At 41.1% G+C, this 23,649-nt stretch overlaps 2 protein-coding genes across 5 annotated transcripts; one reads left to right on the forward strand and one right to left on the reverse strand.

The window, feature by feature from the left end:
- Positions 1-1,333: 1,333 nt before the first annotated feature.
- orai1a (ORAI calcium release-activated calcium modulator 1a) lies at positions 1,334-6,201 on the reverse strand. The gene is made up of 2 exons (XM_080765244.1): positions 5,913-6,201; positions 1,334-5,376 (listed from the first exon to the last, which is right to left on the reverse strand). The coding sequence occupies exons 1-2, from the start codon at positions 6,024-6,026 to the stop codon at positions 4,831-4,833; spliced, it is 660 nt and encodes a 219-aa protein (XP_080621370.1). The 5' UTR covers positions 6,027-6,201; the 3' UTR covers positions 1,334-4,830.
- A 3,241-nt stretch (positions 6,202-9,442) lies between these two features.
- On the forward strand, positions 9,443-23,393 carry kdm2ba (lysine (K)-specific demethylase 2Ba). 4 transcript variants are annotated; one of them, XM_080766780.1, is made up of 11 exons: positions 9,443-9,612; positions 14,115-14,339; positions 14,653-14,796; positions 15,834-15,920; positions 16,463-16,750; positions 18,927-19,738; positions 20,019-20,185; positions 20,530-20,691; positions 21,612-21,830; positions 21,951-22,036; positions 22,210-23,393. In XM_080766780.1, the coding sequence occupies exons 1-11, from the start codon at positions 9,559-9,561 to the stop codon at positions 22,213-22,215; spliced, it is 2,250 nt and encodes a 749-aa protein (XP_080622906.1). In that variant the 5' UTR covers positions 9,443-9,558; the 3' UTR covers positions 22,216-23,393. The 4 variants fall into 4 exon arrangements, with proteins under 4 accessions (XP_080622906.1, XP_080622903.1, XP_080622905.1 ...); XM_080766777.1 differs by having other exon boundaries at positions 21,951-23,393; XM_080766779.1 differs by having other exon boundaries at positions 16,472-16,750; positions 21,951-23,393.
- The last annotated feature ends 256 nt before the right edge of the window (positions 23,394-23,649 follow it).

A 23,649-nucleotide genomic window follows, 5' to 3' on the forward strand; every position in this document is an offset into this window, starting at 1 on the left:
AGCTGTGGAGTTCAGAATGCTGAACGAACTGCATCTGGTATAGTGGTTTAGTGCGTCATCAATGCAGGGCAGTGCTGGGGAGGCGGTGGGAGCAAACAGGTGCATGCCAGGGACAGTCCAGGGACAAATGACAGCAGGAGGATGACAGCAGGAAGAACAGAGACTGATAATAACCCGGCAATTGGTCAGCTGATTGCAACGTCAGCGAATGGCATGTAACAAATGAACATGTGTAGTACCATTTTAATACGCATGAATGTGCCCATGAGCATATACGTAGCATGAAACCCCTCAAGTAAATCTGACTGAACTAACTCCGCAAGCTACGTATCATTTAACTCTTGAGTTTAATATTATTTTTGTAATGTAAGATGCAACTTGCAAGAGTCATCATGACAGTACTTTTCAAGGGTTATTGCTTGGCATAAGCTGGTATATGACTTTGTCATTCTTGTTTACTAGCAAAGTTTTCTGCCCTGCAGTATAGAGGTGGGGCAGCCTACACAGAAATAAGACTATCAAACAGGTTTTGACGGGGGTGGGTGCAAAACAGTTTTTGTAATGTTAAGACTGTTTTATCAGCATTTGAAAGACCTCATCTGGTCTGACCACAATAATGGATGTTCAAGGGGGATAAAGAGGCTGTTCCTGTTTCTCTATGGATGTCCAGTTCCACCTTTCCAAAAAGTGAAAGATTTTTCTCTGGTTTAGCTCTACATAGCCAGACAGGTCTTGCTGTGTGTGGAAGCACCTTTTCCCATCTGTCTGTACAGAAACATACCCCAGAAAGGACACAGCTGTATATACGCAGAGGGTATACAAGCCAGCAAGAATAATTCAAGATTGTTATTGTGGGAGATGATGGGGGTTGAGGGAAAAAGTCCCTTGTCATAGCTTACATAAAAGGATACTTTCCAGACATAAGCCAAGTTGCATGGTTCACTGTTCATTTAGCTTTTATCAAGGAATCATCCGTTCTTATACATAAAACATATTCAAATTAACAACCTTATCCAGCAAGAGTTGTTGTTGTGAGTTCTTGCATTTGTCTATATATGGCTATCAGCTTTGTAAGCTTTTCAGCAACACATTTGTAGCGGTTAGGTTTGGACACATTTCCTGTGTGATATTCATTCTGACTTCCTCAACAATGTTGGTATCATGCATGTTTTTTTATGTCAAATTAAACAAAGCATAAAATAAATACTGCATTTAACTTGCATATCTAACTACCTACACCCATATCACATATATACAGTCATAATATATAAAATATTAATTAGGAGATTTAAACAGTTTATTTTTTATTGAATACGTATTAATAAACTCAAAATTCAACCAAAATGTCCTTTATTTAAAGACGCAACACAAATCCTGCTGCACGAAACAGGTGAAAAAAGTCTAGTAAACCACAGATATGCAATCAAAGTGCAACACAAATATTTAGACACTTCAACATGAGACGGAAAACACACTTAAAGGTGTATATTCACACAAGCAGTTAGACTTACATAATCATTTACAGTAGGTCAAATAAATAAACAGCACAAACTAAGAATGCTAAAATCAAAAGGAACCAAGAAAGAGTGGTCATCAATTCTTAATTCATCAATTGATTTTTCTCATCTTTTTTTCTTTTAAAAGAAAGGCACACGTGGCAGTTCTGAGAAACAAAGGTTCCAAGGGTTTCCAAATAATTTCATGATCTCCTGTCCAACGGTGAATTGACTGAATTCAATAAAATCACATGTAATACAAAGTTGACTGCATGAATATCTGCAAGAGCAACACTCCTCACCTTTGTTACTTTGTTACTACATAAAAAACAGTCAGTGATTCAACTGTGAGAACTTACTAGGGCTTTCATGCAAAATAGAGAATATAAAGTTCAAATTACATCCACGGTATTCAACAATGTGCCACAGGAGTCAGGACAATGACAAAAATATACTGTATACATTCCATACTTTGTAGTAGGTTACCACAGAGTATTTGCTCAAGCATCCAAAATACAAAAAGTAAAATGTAACGGTTTTTTTTGAGCAGCAATAATAATTCTGACTCAAATACATTTCTCATAAAATTTTTCCACATTAGTGAAAATAGTACATGTACAAGCTCACAACTCTGTGAGCTTGTAGATCAGCTATTTTGTGGCAGTAGAACTGACAGATATGTGTGCGTTCTATCACAATACAAAAGCCATAATAGTCACAGGCTCCTTCAACATGCTCAAGATGTGACCCCATGGGCTTTAACTGCACAGAACACCAATACTGCTTGAGTTAACATTCACTTCTTATACGGGTTTAACCACTTTCAAACTGGCATCCCTATTTCAGTATGTCATAGGCGAATGAGGTCTCCACCAGGGCAGGTCAGGTTGTGACCTCCTGGTGGCACTATAACAGGCCGTTGAGGAATATTTGGGGCAGAGGTTCGTGTTGGCATCCAGGGAGTGTGTGTGCAAAGTTTCGCATGGATCGGGCCAACGGTGCCGGAGATTAGCTGATAACGGATAAGGACACACACGCGGACGGACGGAGTGCAAAACATACTCCACCCAAGGCCTTCGGCCTGGTGGAGACAACAACTAGGCCTTCGGCCTGGTGGAGACAATAAATTCATAATTTTCAAAAATAGCAAAAACAGCAATGCGACTTATTTTTGCCATTTTGAAAACAAAAAAGTTAAGGTATGGTCAAGGTAAAAATGTACTCGCAGTACATTATAACACTCATTCACCAACCACTGTAGGACTGGGCGATATTGAGAATTATTGGCACTTTCAAAAGATATTGAAGGACCAGACATCCTTTTAGAATTTATGTGAATATGACCAATTAAGTTGTTTTCATAATTAATTTCCCTCAGACAGCCAGGAGAGTCTAATAAGTTCATAAAACATTATCGCTTTACACTAATGCCCCTTTAAGACCAAGATGACATTTAAGTATATCATATTACGATAACCAAAATCGTAAACAATATCCTGTTGATATATGCTGATACTAAACAGCATATATATTTTCAGCATTATGCACAGAGGAGAAAAATACTGGTGTCCATCAACATTCAGCTTCTTGTTTCCTTAACTTTCCATTATAATGTTCTCCAGTGTTCTGCATTAATTCTCTATGGCTTGAGAACAAATGCATCCTAATTTTGCAAATGATACAGACAAACTAATCAGAGCATCTACAAGTTGTTCACTAAAGTAAGTAGAGTAGAAGATCCAATAACACTAGGCAATACAGTATATTTAAAACGTCAAAAGTGAACATACTGCAAAACCCTGTTTACAATCCATTGATCATGAATCCTATTCTGATAATGGAACAACAGTATGAGAGTAATACAATTAAGTCATTTGAACAAAATGTGGTAATTAAATTAACCAGTTTTAGTTGATTAAAAACAACACTAATGGTATGTTGGATTGACCAGAAGTTGAGAACATGTTTGAAGTTAAAACAGCCCAATTAAAATCCTACATCCTGATAGTGGGTCTGGGTCAGCCACAATAAATAAACAAATAGAAACTATAGACATCAATAGAAGAAACAAAACACCGATAAATTTGTGCTAAAAACATGCAATCACAGCTGTGTGCAGTTCTGCAACAGCAGAGACATTTGGCAAAGTTATGTTTGACTATACAGTATTAATACAAATATGGATGAGTGACTTTAATCCATTAAAAACGGGAAAGCATCCGTGATCAGACATTTTAGATCAGGGGTTTTCAACCGATTGTGAATGAGGGACCACCACCCTGACTTAGAATCAACCTGGGGACCACTGTTGTGTTGGGTATGGGGATATGGGCTAAGATTAGTGCTTTTTTAACACTTGCTATACATCCCACTGTTTCTCAACCTCTTGAGATTCTAACTTCCCTTTTCTGTTGAATTTCTTGACTTCCAACTTGTCAGTAAATTACTACATGGATGGTCATAATAGGTCACCAGGTCATTCAGTTCACGATTTCTCAACTAGTGGACCACTAAAGCAGGGCCCAGGGGAAGAAAGCACCCATCAGGTGCAATGGATTAATAACAATGAATCCCAATCTGTTCAGTTCACCTTAGGTCTAAACCAATAAACTACACAGCTGCCTCATTTGTGAAATACAGTATTATTTGCATTGATAAAAGCCGTAAAAACCTCTTGACAACATAAACATTGTAAATGAGTCATGTTTTTGAATATCAGTAACTAATCAGTAATAAACATGAACAAGCTGTTGAAATTCCATCTACCTGACCACTATTACTAGTATACTAGACTACTATCAAAACCACTGATGTAACCCATTACATTTGCATGATATTGCACACACATGACTGTCAGTCTTTCAGACGTATAACATTTCTGCATTGAACATAAAAATGTTACAATTAACTGTAACTTTACTACTCAGATTGAAGGTTAATAAAGTAGCTCACCCCAAAAAAATCTTATTATTGGCATCGGAATGCGACAAAAACAAAATAATCTCCATGAATTCAAGGCTTCATGGGGTGTGTAATTGATAGAAAATAAGTACCGGTAATTGTTTGGGTGAACTACTCCGTTAACTGATTTACCTTGGCATGAGTGGCAGGTCTATTTGCCAGGGCTGTATATTTGCATACAACATAGAAAGGACAGCGAACATGCAGTATCCAAAAGTGGACTGACAAATTCTGTAACAAAAGAATATAATATTTTTACTTATTATAGTTAATAAAATGCATTTGAGCACACGCCACAACTTCACATCCTCTTCATCAGAACTTTTCACCATTAAGGTTCTGTTGAGAGAGTCAGCTGCACATCCATTCCTCATCAGAGAAAATTGACTGACGCCTGCGCGTCATCGTTCTCAGACCTGTGGTCCAACTGGGTCTGAAGCCGAATAACTGATTCCAGCTCCGAGAGCTGACGGTCTGTTTTGTGACTCACAAGCGTGCGGTAGAAGTGAACAGCGAAGACAATGAATACTAATCCAAATGGTACCATGATGGCCGTTGAGGCGATGGCGGCGGCCTCACCAGAACTCATTGTGGCATTTTTCTCATGGGGGGGTCTGAGAGGCAAGAACTTGACCCAGCACAACAGAACCACCTCAGTGAGGAAGAGAAGGGTGCCAATGACTGTGGAGAAAGCCCAAGCCAGTTCTATGTGACGGTGCATGCGCTCGTGGGGAGATTCGTTGACAGAATTCAGATTATGAACATTGCTGACAGCCTCCAGATTAGGAAGAATACAGGTGCTGATCATAAGGGCGAAGAGATGCACTGCAACCAGAATAGTGGTACATGCACTAAATGCTATCAGCAAACCTGGGGGATACGTATGATCTGTCTCCAGTTGTACCTCCACCATGGCAACCTGAGAAAAATAGAAAGAACATTTTCCCAAATGTGTTTAAGGCATCATTTTCATGTGAGCTGAGCAGTAACAGAATGGTACACCCATGTATAGGCAAAGAGAGAGAGGGAGGGGGAGGGGGGGAGAGAACAGTTGTCACAGACTCAACAGTTGCCACAGCCTCACTCAACCAACAGACTATGATCTTTATGATCCTATAGTCCCTTTCTTTTCTTTTTTCTTTAGTAGAAATAGGATCTATTTGGGATGAACAACAAGACTAATATATTTTAGCACCATTGTCGTATAATCGTACCTACTGTACTATTTGCAAAACGTTAAGTAATCAATCAATCCTTAATTGACTGAGCCTGATTAACCGTCTCATCAACATGGCCATAGAGCACATGCGTCATCCATTGATGTATTGATTTATATCAACGGGCAATATTGTGAACAAGTCTTCAAGTAATTCGGAATTTGATCAGATCAAGTCCATGCAAAGTATTTAATATGTAATGTTACAAAAATGATCCGCGGAATCTAAGTTTACTTACCATTGCGAAACCAGATAAAAGAGCTGAAGTCCGGCTGGTGGCTTTTAACTTTGCTCGGCTCAAGTAAAGTTTTCTCCATGACAGTGCCTGTAAGGAGTGCTCGTTCAAACTCATTCCGACAGTAAAATGTTTACTTTTCGCAGTTACGTTTTTCGGTGTCAAGCACAATATTCGATGTGAGCGTCGACGAGCACCACACTTTGGATACGAGATTTGCTACACTGTTGCATGGAACGCAAGAAATGCGAAAATCTAACTCTTGCCAAAAAAAACCTTGGTGCGCGCAACAGCTGACTGTCAAGTAAGTAAGTAAGTAAAGCCACCAGGAAACAAAACATACATTACCCACAGTGCACTGCCTCTGGCGTCACTGGGCTTTCCGCAGTACCGGTGGAAAGCCGGTTCTATTTATTGCTCGGTCCTCAGATCCGGCCTAAAACCCGCCTACTGTGTCCGGTAAGGAGTTTGCCGACAGACACACAGACTGTTTCCTTTCCGTATCTGCTCTACACCGGATATGGATGAATGGATCAGACAGTCGCTTGCTTTTTTCCCAACCCTCGCAGAGCGCAAGATGAAGTAATCTGTCACCGTGTCAGCAACAACAGTCCGCCAGACCGCCACATTGCGCCAATTTAAGCGTAAGTAAGTATTTCAGACCACGTTTTTCCACTAAAATACATGTATATATTTTTTTATATCTGAACAGTTTTTCCACCCGCGCAATTCCAAGCGATAGTCCAAATAAATTGTGATACTGTGCGCATTTGGGAGGAACATGGGGTCACATGGGTTTATTAAGCATGGTCAACATGCCAAAATGGTTCCTCCCGAATTCCAAGACAAGCCGTTTTATTTATACAAAACATTATACCGATACTGGTAAATCGGTAATACGATACTAGTATTCATTATTGGAAAAGTAGTATGCGTGTCTACTGTCTACTCTACAAATGGTCTTCTATAGCTAATTATTCCTGCCAGTGATGATGATAATGATTGATAACCTTAGTATAAATACATTAGTCGCACTAATGGCACTTGCAATTGAAAACACCGGATTGTGTATGTAATCATGGTTTTAATTATTATAGGCTTAGGCTACTCAAAATGTTATATCCCCATAGCATACTACTCACCTGAAAGCTGATTGAAAACCAGTTGGTTAATATTCAGTAGTGACAATTCTTACTTAATACTTAATATTTGCCTCTAAAGTTCACTGCCACCAGGTTTACAACAACACCTGTCTATTTGCTCCATCCCAAGTGGCAGCTGCAGAAAACAGTTCATGCGAGGTTTACCATCATGTTCACCTCTGAAGTCCACTTTTGATGGATTGATTGATTGATTGAAAATGTTATTAATAGATTTCAGAATGGGTACAGTCCAAGGAAGGCACAGGTCAATACAAAAACTGCTATGTGATCAAACAAAAAAAAGTGTGTTTACATCAGGGTCCTACATGTAAAGTTAAACACCTCCCACTTACATTTATTTAGCAGGGAGGGAATAAAATCAGTCAGAAACTAGAATATTTCAAATGTGTATATTCTGTACCTAAAATATACTCCTGCACTAGTTTTGGCTCAAGAGCAGGGCTGGACTGGGACAAAAATTCAAATTTGGCCCAGCCCCAGACCATAGCAGAAACTCTACCGCCTGCTCCGTCGAGGCACAAACAAACAAGCTCTGTCCCTAATACCACCACTTTTACAGAACAACATAAATGATACAAACCAACAGACAACTACACAACCCTTTGTTGCTTTCACAAGAATGATGCTGGCAAAAGGATTCCAGATAGAAGAGGGTTTATTTGTCACTCACTGATACAGGTACAGTGAAATTATCATGATAGCACTGGCAGAATGGCAGCAGGCCCGAACTGGTCCGTGGGACCACCGAGACCTTTCCCGGTGGCCTGCTGCCTATTGGCCAGCCTGCCTGTCAATTTCTATTTTTTATTTATCATATCATAACTTGAGCTGCCCCCTACGGTCGTGGCCCCCCTGGGAATATGCCCGGTACATCCTGTGGCCAGTCCACCTCTAAGACTATAGATTTATTTTGTCGAGTCTGACTTTTGCTTTTGTATACAAAAGCAAATCAGAGGCTTGATCAAATTCATCGTAGATAGTCTTGATCAAATGGGCTACTCCTTCACAGTTAATATATTGGGATATCAGGTTATCTTATCTAATTTTCAATACAGAATTATTTGCAGTGTCTAAGATGTATTTATGTCTCATCATCTATGACAGTGGACAGTGGTTCTCAACGTGTGGTTCTGGACCACCAGGGGGGTCCCCACATGATTTTGTAGGGGGGGGGGGGCCTCTCCAATAGAATTCTGTGGTCCCCTGATAGCAGTGAGTGGAGCGACAATTTAAGGACTTTTTAATACAAAAACGAGAAACAGAAAATATCATTACTGCACTAAAATAAATGAACAAACTATACTATAAAAGCTGGTCAAACATTGGCCAAATTGTCAAATAATATAAGAAAGAGGCAAACATTGGCGTTGTGAGCCTGTAGATCTGCTATTTTGGAACCGAGTCAAACAAAAGGGAACTCCAGTCCAAATATGATTATTTTGGGGGGTCACGGCCTGAAAAGGTTGAGAACCACTGATCTGTTGGTACGTAATTGATCTCTTTCTCTCTTTACTCATCTGACTAGTCACTAGTTGTTTTATTGTGATTGACATGACCTTTCAGATAATTTATTTAGTTATAACTCATAAGGGACAAACAAACTGTATTATGTCGGGACAAGTTGGACAACTGAACTATTTGAAACCTGCATACAAAAACTCATGGAAATTTAAGAGGGACTGAAAAGTGAAGTAATTAACTGGAATGATAATACCAGGATAGATGCATTTAATTGCATAACTGCATAACTATTGCATAACTGTGGGATGAATCAATGTCATAAAGCATCATCCTGTGAGTAACCATAACAGCCGAGGGGCATGGTGGGTATTAAAAACAGAGCAATCACACCCAGAGAAACTGATGGACTTCCTGATTATCATTATTGTTTGTCACAGGATCACGGCACAAAGTTGGAGACAGAATTTTAACAATACTAAGGCTAAAGAAAAATAATAATACTACCAAATACCAATAATAATAATTTACTGTTCCTGTGACGTGTGACATTGCTGAGCTATTCCTGACTCTTATTTGTTTCCTTAGCTAGCCCTGCTCTGTTGTCCCACCCATAGTTATCAGTGATCCCTCCCCTCTCTGCTTCTGGGCGCCCCCTTTGTAGGCCACCTTGTAACCGAAAGCCATCTGCCTCACTATTGGCTTGGTCTGCCCCCTTCTTTGCCTGACCTTCCCGACGACGCATAGAGGCATATTCATGAGGTTTGCCTGACGCCTTGTGTGTGTGTGTGTGTGTGTGTGTGTGTGTGTGTGTCTGTGTCTGTGTGCAGCTGCTGTTGTGTGTGTGTGACTGTGTGTGTGTGTGTGTGTGTGTGTGTAGAAGGGAGGGGAGAAGGGAGAGGGGGGCGGCCCAAAGCCACAGCAGAGGAGGAAACAAGCAGACAGAGAGAGCAGCCAGGAGCTTGGAGGTTTCAGCCATGTCAGTTTTCTGTGCCGTGGACAAATGATGAGAGAAGAGAGGAGTAACCATGGCCTTGTCAATGAGTGGAGACGAAGAGGATTATGATTCAGAATCGGAACAGGTCAGTGCTTTCAGATTTTTCTGCTTTTATGGTGTTCTCTGGAGTCTGGACACGCTGTTGTATTTGTCAAGCGTGTGCGGTGAATCACTAATCCTTTTTGAGAAGAATGCTGTTTTGTTCCCTAATCACCTTCTGTCGTTGCCTCTCTGCCCTTATATACTCTAGTAGCAAGGAACAGAGACAGCGCAGTGTGTCTGAGAAAAGCCTATTACCGTTATTCTTTCGTTTTAGTGTCACCTATCATGTATTGTTTTGAATGCAATGCCCAAGTTGGTCATCGAAGGGAATTTCTTGATCTCTGTGTGCATCCCTAGGCCTACATCGGTGGATCCAATATCTATAATCTGTTATGTTAGCCTTTTATAGACCCATTTCTTATTAAATGTGGCAGGCAGACAATGCAATTTATCTGAACATTGTAGCTTGAGAATGAGAAACGTAGTGCAGCCTCCACTCCATGTAAACATTACACTTCCCCATAAAAGCTCTGATTTGTCTGTACATTACACACACATACACTCTCTCCCTCTACGTGTTCTGAGAGGCTGCTCTTTTTTCTTTTTCTTTTTACCTATCTTAATTTTCTCTCACTTCTCAAACTTCCCTACTCTCAGTCTCTGTGCCTTTAAGAAGGCTTTAGGCGATGTTGTTCAGCAGGAACTGGGGAGGGGGATGGGGAGAGGGAACAATGAGGAGGCTCTTACAGCACTTTACCGCTCCTGCCTGTTGGACTACTTTTACAGGCCTCTCCACGGGGCTCCCAATGCCCACTTGACCAGCCAGGTTCTCAGAAATCTTTTGATTTGTGTAGACTTGTGAAGCAGGCATTAACTTGGCTCTCTCTGGCAGTTTATAGACAGATACTTGCCCTGCTTGAATAAACAGTTGAGGAAACTACTTGTTGTGCTTAAACAAGTACAATGCTCCACAGTCGTTGGGAAGGGGGGGGGGGGGTACTATTCCGAGCTCTTCTTCTCTAGTCTGCAGAGTGATTGAGATGTTAAACATTTCCCTCTCTTTTGTGCAGCCAGTGTGGCAACAAGGTCCACTGGAGTCAAGCAGCCTTGTGACTTCCTCCCACTGAAATCCACGCTGAGTCTGAGTCAGAGGGCTGTACTCATATGGCCATGTTTTTGTTCATGGGGCCTAGGCAGCAAACCAATTGCGAATTCTTGACACATTACTCAACAAGTTACAGTAAATGCTGGTCAACTGATCTTTGCTTTTATAGGCTACCTGCACCGAAGAGGTCAGGATTGTTCTGTCTTGTAAACGGCAATTATTTGATGCCGTAATCTGTTGTAATCAGATTATGTCAGTGTTTTAAACAAAGGGTCCATTAAAACAGCAAACATTCAGCAAATAGAATCTCATGGTCTTTGGAGAATGAAACATTAAGTACTAAAAAGAAGATACATGGCTTCTGTCAAATAAGTGCATGAATATGTTTATGTGTAATAGCATTCACACATTTTACTTGCATAGATAAACATTCACTTCTGTGGGTGTTGTGAACATTTTTGGCTTTTAATGATAGAACAGAATTCCAATAGAATGATGTCACAATACATCATTGTCACATGGTTGTGTGAGCTACATGATGGTGCATGTTGTTTGCTTCTATAATGTCAAGTCATATAGTAGCTTTTTATCCCTCTTTTGCTAGTGAAGTATGTCTGTCTCACAATCATCTGTTTATCTATGTAAAGCGCCTTGGATAAAGGCGCTATATAAATGCACCATTTTCCATTTAAATGCACCATTTATCTGTTCAGACTGAGGTCCCCTACCAATAGGTTCCAAATAGCAACAGTGTCAGACAAATCCTGGAATGAAATGACGTATACACAGTTGAACATGGATGGTAATATGTTGTTACAGTAAATTATACCTGTAGGTCCTGTAACTTCTTCCTTTTATGTCTTCCTGATATTATGCCCACCACAGTTGATCAGATTGTACAGAACATGTAAGCCCCATTTTTGCCCCATCTCATCTGCTTTAACCTTTGTTATGGTTCCAAGGTTAAGATAATGAGCTTGAGATTGGCCAAAGTTGAGACATCAACATCTCTCTCTTTCTCTCTCTGTCCAAAAGTTCTCTTTATGAAGCAATTCTGCGAAGGAGGTGTTCTGCTAAACGTGAAGGAACATGTTGTTCTTTGTAACTCACTAGTGATTTTAAGCTTTGTGCCCAAATTCTCTGGCTTTTCAGCAGTTATTGCGTTCTTATTACACATATCCGTTCCTCATGGAATGTGCTGGTATATTACATAATGACTGTGAGAGCGTGTTAGAGAGGGGTGCTGTGAATAAATCATTGATCTTTTATTTATTTAAACCATCATGCTATTCTATATTGATGGATATTTCCATCCATGATTTAATGCTTGATTTAAAATGTAGCCTAATTTTGGGAAATGCTCAAAAAGGCACAGGTAGCACTAGCCATGCTGCAGCAATCTTGTTCTCCGAATAGGCAGTCTTTTTTGGTTTTGGATTTAGTCATGACATCATTTGTTTTTGCATCTACAGTTAAACATTTTGCTTTGTAACTATCCATAAAACATATTCTATTTCTATGACCAATTCCAGGATTTTGAGTATTGTCTGAACTGAAGGGATAAAAATAGGTTTGACTTAGTCATAGAGGTTTCTCTGTTGAAAATCATCAGATTCTGCACTAGCTTCACTTCTTTACAGGTCCTATAATTCTGAAACTACTACAGATTATCCTGGAATGCCGTGGTGCATTTCCATGTTAGCTTCACTCCCTGTTTTGCGATGGGATTTGTTGTTGACCGAAGTTCGCATTTAACTATGGAATCGTGCATTTCCTGTCAGTGTGTTGGTCGGGCATGTGACATCACGTGACATCATCAGGGATGGAGACCACTGATGTCATCAATATTGGCCAGCTACTCATCTGACCTCAAACCCTTAGATCTCCATATATGAAGCTGACCTGTTCTGACATTCCATATGTTGATCCTTCCCCATCCATCCTTCTCTCTCTCTACGTCGTCCTCAGACGAGCCCTCCATCGGCGTCTCCAGTCATCTCGGTTCTACATACATCTGGCCAGCTCATTTGTGCTTTCTGCACCAGCATCTTTCTTTAGTACGTCCACATAGGTAGGTGTGGGACGTCCTCTTGATCGATGCCTGTGTGTTGGTTCCCACAGTACACGCTTTTTGGCCGGGAGTTCTTGGTGTCGGTGGCAGTGGCCAGCTAGTCTCATCCTCCTTACTGCTATCTTCTCATCGATGTCTCCCTTTTGACTGATAGCTGTCCATAGACGGGCCTGCCCCAAAGTTATTAGTGCAGCCGCTCCCGGCAGCCGGCGAAAACTAGAGTTCACAACAGGCCTGAAAATTAAGATCTTACCCCCCATGCCAAAGCACCAGAGCTCGCCTAGCAGTCTGCTGTCACCCATGCAGATATGTTGATCTGACCCCCCATTCCAAAGCGCCAGCGCTCGCCCAGCAGTCTGCTGTAACCCAGGCGGATGTGTGCACATCGCTTCTCGCCCTCAGATGTCTTACTGGTTCATATTAACTTGCATGGTTTCACTCAAAAGACAACCCTTAACTCACCCTTAAGTCATTTAACCCATTTTGGGCGGGAACCCCTTTTGGTGTTAGCATTATGTTATGCTTTAGCAGATCTACAAGCTCATAGCGCGCCACTCGCTACGAGCTTGTTGGCTATTTTTGAAAAATCGAAGAACGACTGACATAGAAACATAGCTTTTTCAGAAAACTGTCAGGATGTAGAAGACATTTTTAGAATCTGATCTCAGGTCAGAATGGCTTAATGGAGTCATAATTATGGTCAGACATAAAGAAGGTAGGGTTTTAATAAACAAGGTACTGTATTTATATATTTTTCCTGATGTACTATCTTCTCTCAATGCAAAAATAACTCACACATACTTGACCCCCATCTATAGACCTATTTTCCCCCATCTCTTTTCATTACCCTCTTCAAATTGTTGCCACAAGCAAAGCAAGCGTGTTGCCAAGGTAACCTTCGTTTCTGCAGCAGGAATCAGATTAATGGATGGTTTATGAAATGTCTTATATTTGTGGATTTATTGTTCTTGCATAGCAGCTGGCAAGAGAATTGAGATACATTTGAAAAGCTCGTCGATGTGGATTCTGTGGATCTGTTGTCACTGAACTGAAGTTGATTGGATTCTCTAAACGGGACATAAACATCGCATACACTGCTATTGCTCAGTCATATCACTGTTGAATTATGTTTGTGTATATTTCACAAGCATGCATACGTACATGTACAGTTGTACACATTCAACCTGAGAGCACAACCTCAACTAGGATCAGTGCCCCTGGAGGTGTAACCGATTTTATTTGTCCTGCTCAATGACAGATAGGATGGATACAGTTGTTGCAGGGATCAAACCTGCAACCTTCTGGTTATGAGACAGTCCCTTTGATCACCAGCATTTCACCAAGTCTTTCTCTGATTCCCTCTCTTCAGCAGCGGGCTGCCAACCGGCCAAAGCCCAAGATGGGGGTGTCTGCGGCGGTCAAACTGCCGTCCAATCGGAGCTCGTCCGGCGCCCGGCGTAGGAGGACGCGTTGCCGAAAGTGTGAGGCATGCCTGCGGACGGAGTGTGGGGAATGTCACTTCTGTAAAGACATGAAGAAGTTTGGGGGGCCAGGCCGCATGAAGCAGTCCTGCATCATGAGACAATGCATTGCGGTCAGTCAGTCATATTATATTATTAATATTATTATAATTCATTTGCATATAATGTTTTGCTGACCTATTTTGGTTGTACAAAACATCCAGAATAGAATGGAATAGAACTCTAGAGACTAGCTGAGCAGATCGCAAAACTCAAACTCTGAAGAAGTACCAGAATTTTGAAACTCTGCAATGCATGCAATTAAAATGCATGCACTTCCAACAGTTCCTGTTATTAAAGAAGAAAACATTTAACCTTTTAATGTATTTGTAGGCTTTGTACAGTATTTAGTTTTTCCTGAAACAAACATCCATTTGCTCTTTGCAGCCAGTCCTGCCCCATACAGCTGTGTGTGTGGTGTGTAAAGAGGCAGGCAAGGAGGAAACTCTAGAGGAAGAGGAGGACAAGTTCAACTTCATGCTGATGGAGTGCTCCATTTGCAATGAGATCGTCCACCCCAACTGCCTCAAGGTAAGGAAAGGACAAACTAGGCGGAGCGAGCAGTGCTTCACCTGAGTCAGGTGACTCACATGGCTGACTCATGTGTGCTACGGGAATGCACTTGGAGTGCCATTTTACTTTCTTAATTTACATGACTCAGTGGTTTGGACTGTGGTGGTGAAATACGATTTGATGAGGCATCAAGTGTTTTACTTCCTGTTTATGTTGCACTGAAACCACTCATTTCTCTACCCTCATTTAGCATCTAGCATTAGTCCTGGATAATAACTCTTGGGGTAGTATATGGTTTGGCACCAATACTGCCAGAGTTGGTTTGCTACCCATATAAAACCATAATGCCATAATAGTCCTGTGTGAAATTTGGGATGAAAGCATCCACTAAATGGCACGTTTAGCATGACTCATATTTGCTGGAGAGGATATGCCTGGGCCAGAGGAAATTGCATGATACTAAGTAGGTCGTTACAGTGGCATTTCATGAACCAAATGCAAAGCAGTACACACCCTGTTGGTAACTATTCTGTCAAAATGTAGCAAGTTGTTACTGGTTTAGTCTTGGTCAAACCAGTTTTTAGACTTCAACAGTGTCATGTAACACATAACTGCTTCAGTACTGTGGTTTGCAGTAGGGTATATAGAGGATGTCAAATTTGATCAGTCATTGAAGCAAGCGGCACATTGCAATATCTGCTATCTCTGAAAGATGTAAATGCTAATCGCACATTTTCCAAAAAGCACCTGGATTATCCTCAGGAGAGGAACAATGGTCTGTGCTCACTCACTCAGTGTTCTGGACAGATCACTCGAAAGTTGAAGTTTTGACTGACGTCCCATGTTACAGTGCACATGTCAATGTCATTGTACAACAACATGGTTTATACTTGCCCATTCTGTTCAGTGAGTTCTTACTGAGGGGGGATGTGTTACAGTTAAAGTGATAACACCTACTTTCATTTCCCTTTTTAGTTATTTGGTAAAAAAAAGAAAAAACCTACATATCGTCCAATTGTGTCTCACATTAGTCACACATTTCGTTGCCGTTTCAGGTAAACGATGCTTCGGGGGTGGTGAACGATGAACTTCCTAACTGTTGGGAATGTCCAAAGTGTAACCATGCTGGGAAAACGGGAAAAGTGAGTACCAATATAAACTTTTAAGAACTGCAGCATTTACATTACGTGATAAGCTTAATGGTTCAAAGTCTTGAATGTGTCTGAGATGAAGATATTTTCACTCTGAAAATAATGTTGCTGCACATTTCGTGGTCTAAACAACGACAACAGCACAGAAACAACCTCTACATATACATGAATTGACCCTCACAATACACCGTAAAAACCCTTGGTGTTAATTTATCCATTTGTTATCCAACTCTTAAAGATTGTGTAAATGTAATTTGTACACTTTAAAATAACAATTACTGTGTATATAGTTGTTTGTGTAAATTATGTATTTATATTTCTCAAAGCTTGTCAGGTGGTTGCCACTTCCTGTTTACATTCTAGTAGTCACTTCTATCATATGAATCTTCTCTCTCCGTCAGTCACAAGGGCAGGAAACTGTTTATTATATAGCAGTGTTTGGCAAACCCATGCAGGGTGTCATGCATTGTAGCCCATCGACTTACGATAGGCTAAAGGTATAAAGTTGTCTTCCCCCTATTTTGTCCCTTTTGGTATGTAAGCAAAAAAGAGGTCCAGGGTTCAAGTACGCCTCCAACCTCCCTGGCTCCCTGCTGAGGGAGCAGAAGCCTTTGAAGGAGGAGGGTGACATGCCGTCTACAGCCAAGAGGAGGCCCGACAGAGAGGAGACCCCCAGGTACAGACCCGAGGAAACCTTCCATAGACAGCCACCGCTACTGTCCCCCAGCGGCCTGCCTAGACCCAGACCCGAGGACAAGCTGAGGAAGAAACGAAAGCTCTTTGATGACGATGAGGAGGAGGATCTCAGTGTAAGGAAAAAGGTCTGTGTTGTTTTTTTATCTGCCTAGTCATTATTGATGGGTTTTGTTGTTTGTACAGCTGTGCAACTGATTTGATGTTGTGCTACACTATTGTACGTCATATTTTACTGCTCTAAGCAAATTAGGAAACAGAAACAATGTTGCACCTGTATGGACAGTTTGAGTTGTCTTTGTTTCATACAAATCCACCATGTTATGACATTTCTTTTCAATTATTTTTGTGTGTTCGAGCAGTTATTGAAAACAAGCATAAAATAATCACTGCATAGAATTTATTGACAAAAAATTGTTCATAACATGACAATGGTGGATTTATATGAAACAAAGACTTGATGGAAACAAGATAACACAAGCTGTCCATGCAAGTGCAATATTGTATGTTTTTGAATAGAGCACCGAAGTCTGACGTCAATTTTCGGTAGAGGGCGCAAGTCCACAGGTTCATGTACGTCGTTTTATTTACATTGTAATCCCCATAGGGGGATTTTAGATCGCCTCATATAGGAACTGTGTTTGAAAAATATACATGTCATCCCGGCGGTATCATTCATATGGCTATGAAGAATCAACTGAGAGAAAATGCTAATGTTACTGCTGCTGAATTAGTTAGACTTTTGCTAGAAACAGACTGTATCAAATATGATTATACAACAGGTCGTTTTGAGGAAGCAATCTGATTGGTTGAAACAGCTTCTAGCCATTGAAATAACCACGTTATTTCACCGGCTAATCAAAACAAACAATTCAGCCGTGCTTTTCTCTCAGAGCACAGCAGACTCGGTGGCTAGGCTAGCTAGTTTCTTGGGGCATTTGTGGTCGCAGTGGCTACATCTGTGATTGAAAAAAACATTTTTATCAGCGATTCTCTTAGTTTTAAGTGTAACTGACAAAACTGTTGTATTATTGCAATATTACACTCAAGGTTGTTCTTTAACGTCATTAATGCACTTCTGCGATACCTTTCGGAAACTCACCCTGTGGGCGCGTTCCTACGGTCCCGAAGGCGTGCATTAATGACTTTAAAGAACACCCTCTTGTGTAATATTGCTTAAGTGACTGACGGTCGTAAATGATACAGAGACTCCCTCCCTGACAATATCGCTTGTTTATTTTTGGACCATAATGCTTATATGAGACGATTTCAAGAGGACTCCATGTTATTCTCCATAGAGAAATTACTTCCATGAACCAGGGGATGAGCGAGTGACGTCAGGACTCTGACGCTCTATTGTGACTTAGATCAGAGGTTCCCAACCACCGGTCCGCGGACCAGACATGTGCCACTGGTACGAGAGAAGGGAATCACAAGTTTTCCCGTCGTATTTTCAAATCCATTTGAAAACACAAGAAAGGACAAACACAGGCAGCGGATTGGCCGTTGCGCGTAGTATAGAGCACGACCCTCAATCACCCATTGGAATGCAAATGCGTGTATCCTACTCGTCTGGCAGGTATATCTCTTTGAAAACCTTTTGTGCTTCTGATTGTGTGGGGGGAGGGGGGGGACGACGACCCATCTTGCCTGCCCAAAATGTAATTCCTAGAAACTGGGAAACTGTTTGGAAAATCAGCGTGAAAAGTTGACTCTTCTCCTCCTACTATGATCTTCACCCGTTCATATGTGCGCTCATACGTGGAACAACAGCTGCAGCCTATTTTATCACGATCGCGCTAATGAAACAAAACGCTACACGGTGACGGTACAGGATTATCATTTCATGTCAAGTATGTATCAGAAGTTGATGTTACCTAGGTAAAGTAGGCTAATGCGTCACACGTTTTTAATGTCCAAAATTAATTTATAAAAAAAAGAAAAGAAAGCCTAACATTTTTTTCATTGTTGATATAACGCCATTTAGGTCAATGATATTTGATATAGGCTAACATTATGTTGTGATATAATAATATAGCAGCAGGTATTTAAGGGCCAGTCAACTGTCATCCATGAGAAAACGTGTTTTGGTACGATGATGCGCGTGCCGGTCCGCGAACGTTTTATGAACTGTCAGCCGGTCCGTGACAATAAAAAGGTTGGGAACCCCTGACTTGGTTAACATAGCTTGTGGCTAACCAGCATGTACAAATAGAAATAATTGCATTTGCATTGAGTTTTCTAAGCAATGTGTAAGAGTTTTAGTTTGTGTTTGTTTTTGTTTTGTTTTGTTTAATGCTACAGGAGAGGTCAGACGATTCTTTCTTTCCCAAACTCCTGCATCAAATCAAGACGGAAGAGGACTACGACGAAGAGGAGGACGAGGAAGAGCATGAGGCTGACTTCCGGCTTGGCTTAGAGCGAAGTGGGCGCCTGGGTGAGGCTGAGGAAGACACAGAAGACAGGGACTTCAAGACAGAATTCTTAAATCCTGCCCTTAAGACACCTGTCGCAGACAGCGACCAGTCTCTCTGCAGCTCTCCGCAGGCCGGCCCCAGCAGTGAGGGTGGCAGTGAGACCCAAGAGAAAGGCCCTCGACCCAAAGCTCGCCGCAAGCGGCGCCTACCCAACAAGGAACTGAGCAAAGAACTAAGCAAAGCACTGAACCAGGAGATCCAGAATACAGAGGCCTGCCTGGCCAACGAAAACCGGCAGCCCCTCAAGGGGGAGCCTGAGAGCGAGAACGAGGAGCCCAAGAGGTCTGTGTTCCGCAACGGCAACGAGCTGGGGGATCAGAGGCCCCACCTCAGGACCAAGGAGATGAACGGAACCCCATGGGAGCTCCGCCACTTCTATCCCAGTCAGATCACCCCGCTGGGATTCAACAGGAGCTCCCCGACCACTCGCCCAGTCCCGCCACGCTCTCCGCCAAAGTGTGTCCAAATGGAGCGCCACGTCATTCGGCCGCCCCCAATCAGCCCGCCGCCTGACAGACTGCCCCTGAGAGATGGGAAGACCCATGTCTTACAGCGGGAGTTGTGGATGAAGGTGTTTGGCTATCTCTCACACAAGGAGCTGTGTGTCTGCATGAGAGTTTCCAAGACCTGGAACAGATGGTAAGAACAGGAGTTTGCTTTGACTTTTGTAATGATGACATTTTGAACAAGTCTTCTTTTTTTCAAATACAATCAAATAAAAAGCAGCAAAAATACTGATACTGTTGTTGTACCCTTTTATTTATTCTGCTGTGAAAACGTAGAAATAATTGTTCTTCGCCATTAAATATCTGTGACAAGGCACTAAATAAAATAACAAGGCTCATAGCCTCATACTAATCCCAAACTTAAATGCATAGCTAACTTTAGCAAATACTGAGTTGTCTATTTGTTGTGGCAGGTGCTGTGACAAGAGACTTTGGGTGGAGATAGATCTGAACCGGTGCACTGGTGGTGTCACTCCAATCATGCTCAGTGGCATCATCCGTCGACAGCCAGTCTCCCTGGACCTCAGCTGGACCAATATCTCCAAGAAACAGCTAAGCTGGCTCATTAACAGATTGCCAGGTGTGTGATTCAGTCGGGTGCATGACTTGCTACTCTCATTCCTCCACCACTTTGGTTGACCAGGGCTCATGCCAATGACCTTGAACTTTACTCTGTCTGGATAGGATTGTCTAAAAAAACACTGAACACTGTTGATGTGTGTACACTGTAACCACAATAAATAATATATAGATTTTCTCTAGAGTCTACATATACAGTATTTGGCAGCTATAAATCTGATATTTTCCCTCATGGATTATAATGGACTCAAGAGAGCTTGTATCTTTGTTTTTGATACAAAACTGGTACTTCCCAATCCATGTTTGAGTCCCACATTTAAACCAATGTGTTGTTTTATCTTCCAGGTCTGCGTATCCTTAAGCTCTCTGGCTGTTCCTGGGTAGCTGTCTCTGCTCTCTGCACCTCCAGCTGCCCTCTCTTGCGCACCTTGGACGTGCAGTGGGTGGAGGGACTCAAAGATGCTCAGATGAGGGACCTTCTTTCACCACCCACAGACAACAGACCTGGTAGTCCTTCAGTTTTGTTGTGTTGGACGTTTGGGGTGATTGTGAATGTCTGCTTTAATAAGAATGTACTAATCAGACCAATTGAGAATATATTGGAGCTCCCCCTACTGGATGCAATTAAATGAACCATGATTTAGTTTTGGTGTGACTGCACGGACAACAAATGGACATATTACAATGTTCATTTTAGCTAAATAGATGCTTAGTTTGATACAATAGTTGTTTTATGAAAGCAAATTATGTTATTGGTTGCTGAACTTTGCTTACAAAACTTTGCTTACAAACCACCAGGATGTATACTCCACCTACCATAGATTAGATACTAATATCACAAAATATTTAATTTCAACACCTCCTGCTGTTAAAAATGTCAACTTAAAAAGAAAGTGACATTATAGATGAATAATCGGTATCACTATAATGATTTGCCACAGTTGCAGCGATGTAAATTAGTTTTCACTGTAAATTAGTTTTCTAGCAAAAGGTCTCGGGACCCAGGGCCCCTGGGCCAGGGGTGGTCTTTAGATGGGTCCCATGGACTGTTGGACATTTTATGAGTCCTGCTTCAACTACGTTAGAAGTCATATTTTGTCATTTTTACAAATTGCAGCATTTTACTCCCATTTCATCTAGTATGGTTATAAAATGGTTATATTCATGTATTAAATATATCTGAAAGAAATAAACACAATTAAAAATCTTCCAAACAGTTATGCAAACAACAGTGCAAAGTACGGTATATGCAATGTGTCAATTAAATGGCACCAAATTAGTGCGTTCATGGACCCCCAGAAAGGTCCACGGATGGGTCCATTATCAATAATCTGCATTTTGGGATGCAAAATGCACCCTATTAGCATCACTGCCGTTGTGCAGAACTACAGCTAAAGTTGGGAATGATTATCTCTCTCCAACCTCAGGCCAATTGGACAACCGCTGTAAGCTTCGAAACGTGGTGGACCTTCGTCTAGCCGGGTTGGACATCACGGACACATCCCTGCGGCTTATCTGTCGACAGATGCCCTCGCTGTCCAAACTGGACCTGAGCTACTGCAACCACATCAACGACCAGTCTGTCAACCTCTTCACAGCTGCAGGGACCACAACCAGGGATTCCCTCACAGAGATCAACCTGTCGGGTGAGAGACCTCCCCTCATGGTCATTTTGTGCTTTCTTTTGCCAGCCAATTTCCAACATAAGATCCGGGCTAAGCACTTGGCTAACATTAGATTTCTTCCTTCTCTTTCTTTCCCTTCAGTTTGTAACAGGGTCACAGACCACTCCCTTACCTTCTTCAAGCGCTGTGGAAGCATCTGTCAAATTGACCTCCGGTATTGTAAACAGGTGAGCAAGATGGCCTGTGAGAGGTTCATTGCTGAGATGTCAGTGAGTGTGCAGTTTGGATTGAAAGAAGACAAATTGCTCCAAAAGGTCAGCTAGTCCCCAACATGCAAGAAAGACGACCTTTGCACTACATGGAACAAATTAAGACTTTTTTTTTAACTCCTCTGTGACAGATCTGACTCAATGTCACACTAAGCGAGTTACAAGGAGAGACAGGGAATGTCACTGCTCTACCACATGTCTTTCTGATGCTGCAATCCGCAGCAACAGACTCATCAATTGAAAGGATGGGATCATTCACTGAACATTGAAGCAGGAAGACGAACAACAAAGCATGCGTGTATTTGTGTTTATGATTGTACTTTTACAAAGACCTGTGCTTGTAGAATGACTTAAACTTTGTTGGTTTCTGTTTCTGGAAAAAGAAAATATTTTTGTACAAGTATCATTTCAAGAGTTTACAATGTCCTTTCACACTTCTTCTGGAGAACAATTTGTTAAGCATTCTTTCCAGACATTACAGCAAGTGTTGAGTATCATCCTATTTATCAATTTGCCTTTATACAGCTGTGTACAAATGTCAATTATGTGCCAAAACCAATTTAATGTAACCTCAGTTGCAGATGGATGATGGATATATGTAATAAATATCTGAACAAATATCTTAATTAGAAATGAAATATCCAGAATTTTATTTCAAAAACTATAATGAAATTAAATGGTAAAATATGATTTTCATATTCCTCAATGACACCCTTTTTATTTACCTTTTTTTATTATTATTTTACACCTTTTGTTTGTGAAATGAGTGGTGTGTTTGAGAACTTTTCTAAGAACTCCAACATTAACTTATAGATGTTTTATTTTGTATTTATTCAATTAAGCTATTTAGTAATGAATATTTGACACGGGTATCGTATCAAACAAACCTGGGTCAAATATTTGCTAATACTTAACGTTGGTGGTTTGCTTTAGCTCACTGCAGTGCCAAATGGTTGGGTTTTGCCACATAGGGCAAAAAATATGACTTGGAACAATTACAGGAAAACATTTGAAGTTAATTTACTATATGACTGACAGCCTACACTACCTGACTTGTTATCCTGGTGTGGTAAACCCACCCCATCTGGCTATCTGTATATTTAAACAAACACCAAGAACCTAATGCAAATATGTTTGCTTCTGTTTAAATAATACCACAATAGATGTTATTTGTGTATATTTTGGCCCCTTGGGGGCAGGTGTTGTGCTGTAATAGCCCTGATATCACCTCAGGTGAATGTGGTAACATTGTTTATATTTGTAAATCTAAAACCAAGTGCTGGTATAATGTCATTAAAAATCTATTTCCTTTGTACCGCAATGAGTATTTTATGAGAAATGGTTCCCTTTCTGAATGTAATTTGTGAAGAAACTTATACTGTAGGTCTAGGTGTTTGCCAGCATACATGCTATAGAGGTCTGCCTCAAACACAATCTGTACAGAATGTTATGTTGTAGCATAACACATGACTCCAGCCTTCTTTGACCCAAATGTAAAAGGTTTAACTGAAACCAAAAATAAGGATGCAACTTTATAACTTAATTATGCAAAAAACACAACTTTGAATAAA

The sequence above is a fragment of the Protomyctophum bolini genome (assembly GCF_963924005.1).
Source record: "Protomyctophum bolini genome assembly, chromosome: 6".
Taxonomy (NCBI): Eukaryota; Metazoa; Chordata; class Actinopteri; order Myctophiformes; family Myctophidae; genus Protomyctophum; species Protomyctophum bolini.

Excerpts from the sequence above, each read along its gene's own strand:
- kdm2ba (XM_080766777.1), top strand. The coding sequence starts at position 9,559 with ATGGCCTTGTCAATGAGTGGAGACGAAGAGGATTATGATTCAGAATCG. Across the intron at positions 19,739-20,018 it reads TCCAAGACCTGGAACAGATG|GTGCTGTGACAAGAGACTTT; the intron begins GTAAGAACAGGA and ends TTGTTGTGGCAG. Across the intron at positions 21,831-21,950 it reads CACAGAGATCAACCTGTCGG|TTTGTAACAGGGTCACAGAC; the intron begins GTGAGAGACCTC and ends CTTTCCCTTCAG.
- orai1a (XM_080765244.1), bottom strand. The coding sequence starts at position 6,026 with ATGAGTTTGAACGAGCACTCCTTACAGGCACTGTCATGGAGAAAACTT. Across the intron at positions 5,377-5,912 it reads TTTTATCTGGTTTCGCAATG|GTTGCCATGGTGGAGGTACA; the intron begins GTAAGTAAACTT and ends TATTTTTCTCAG.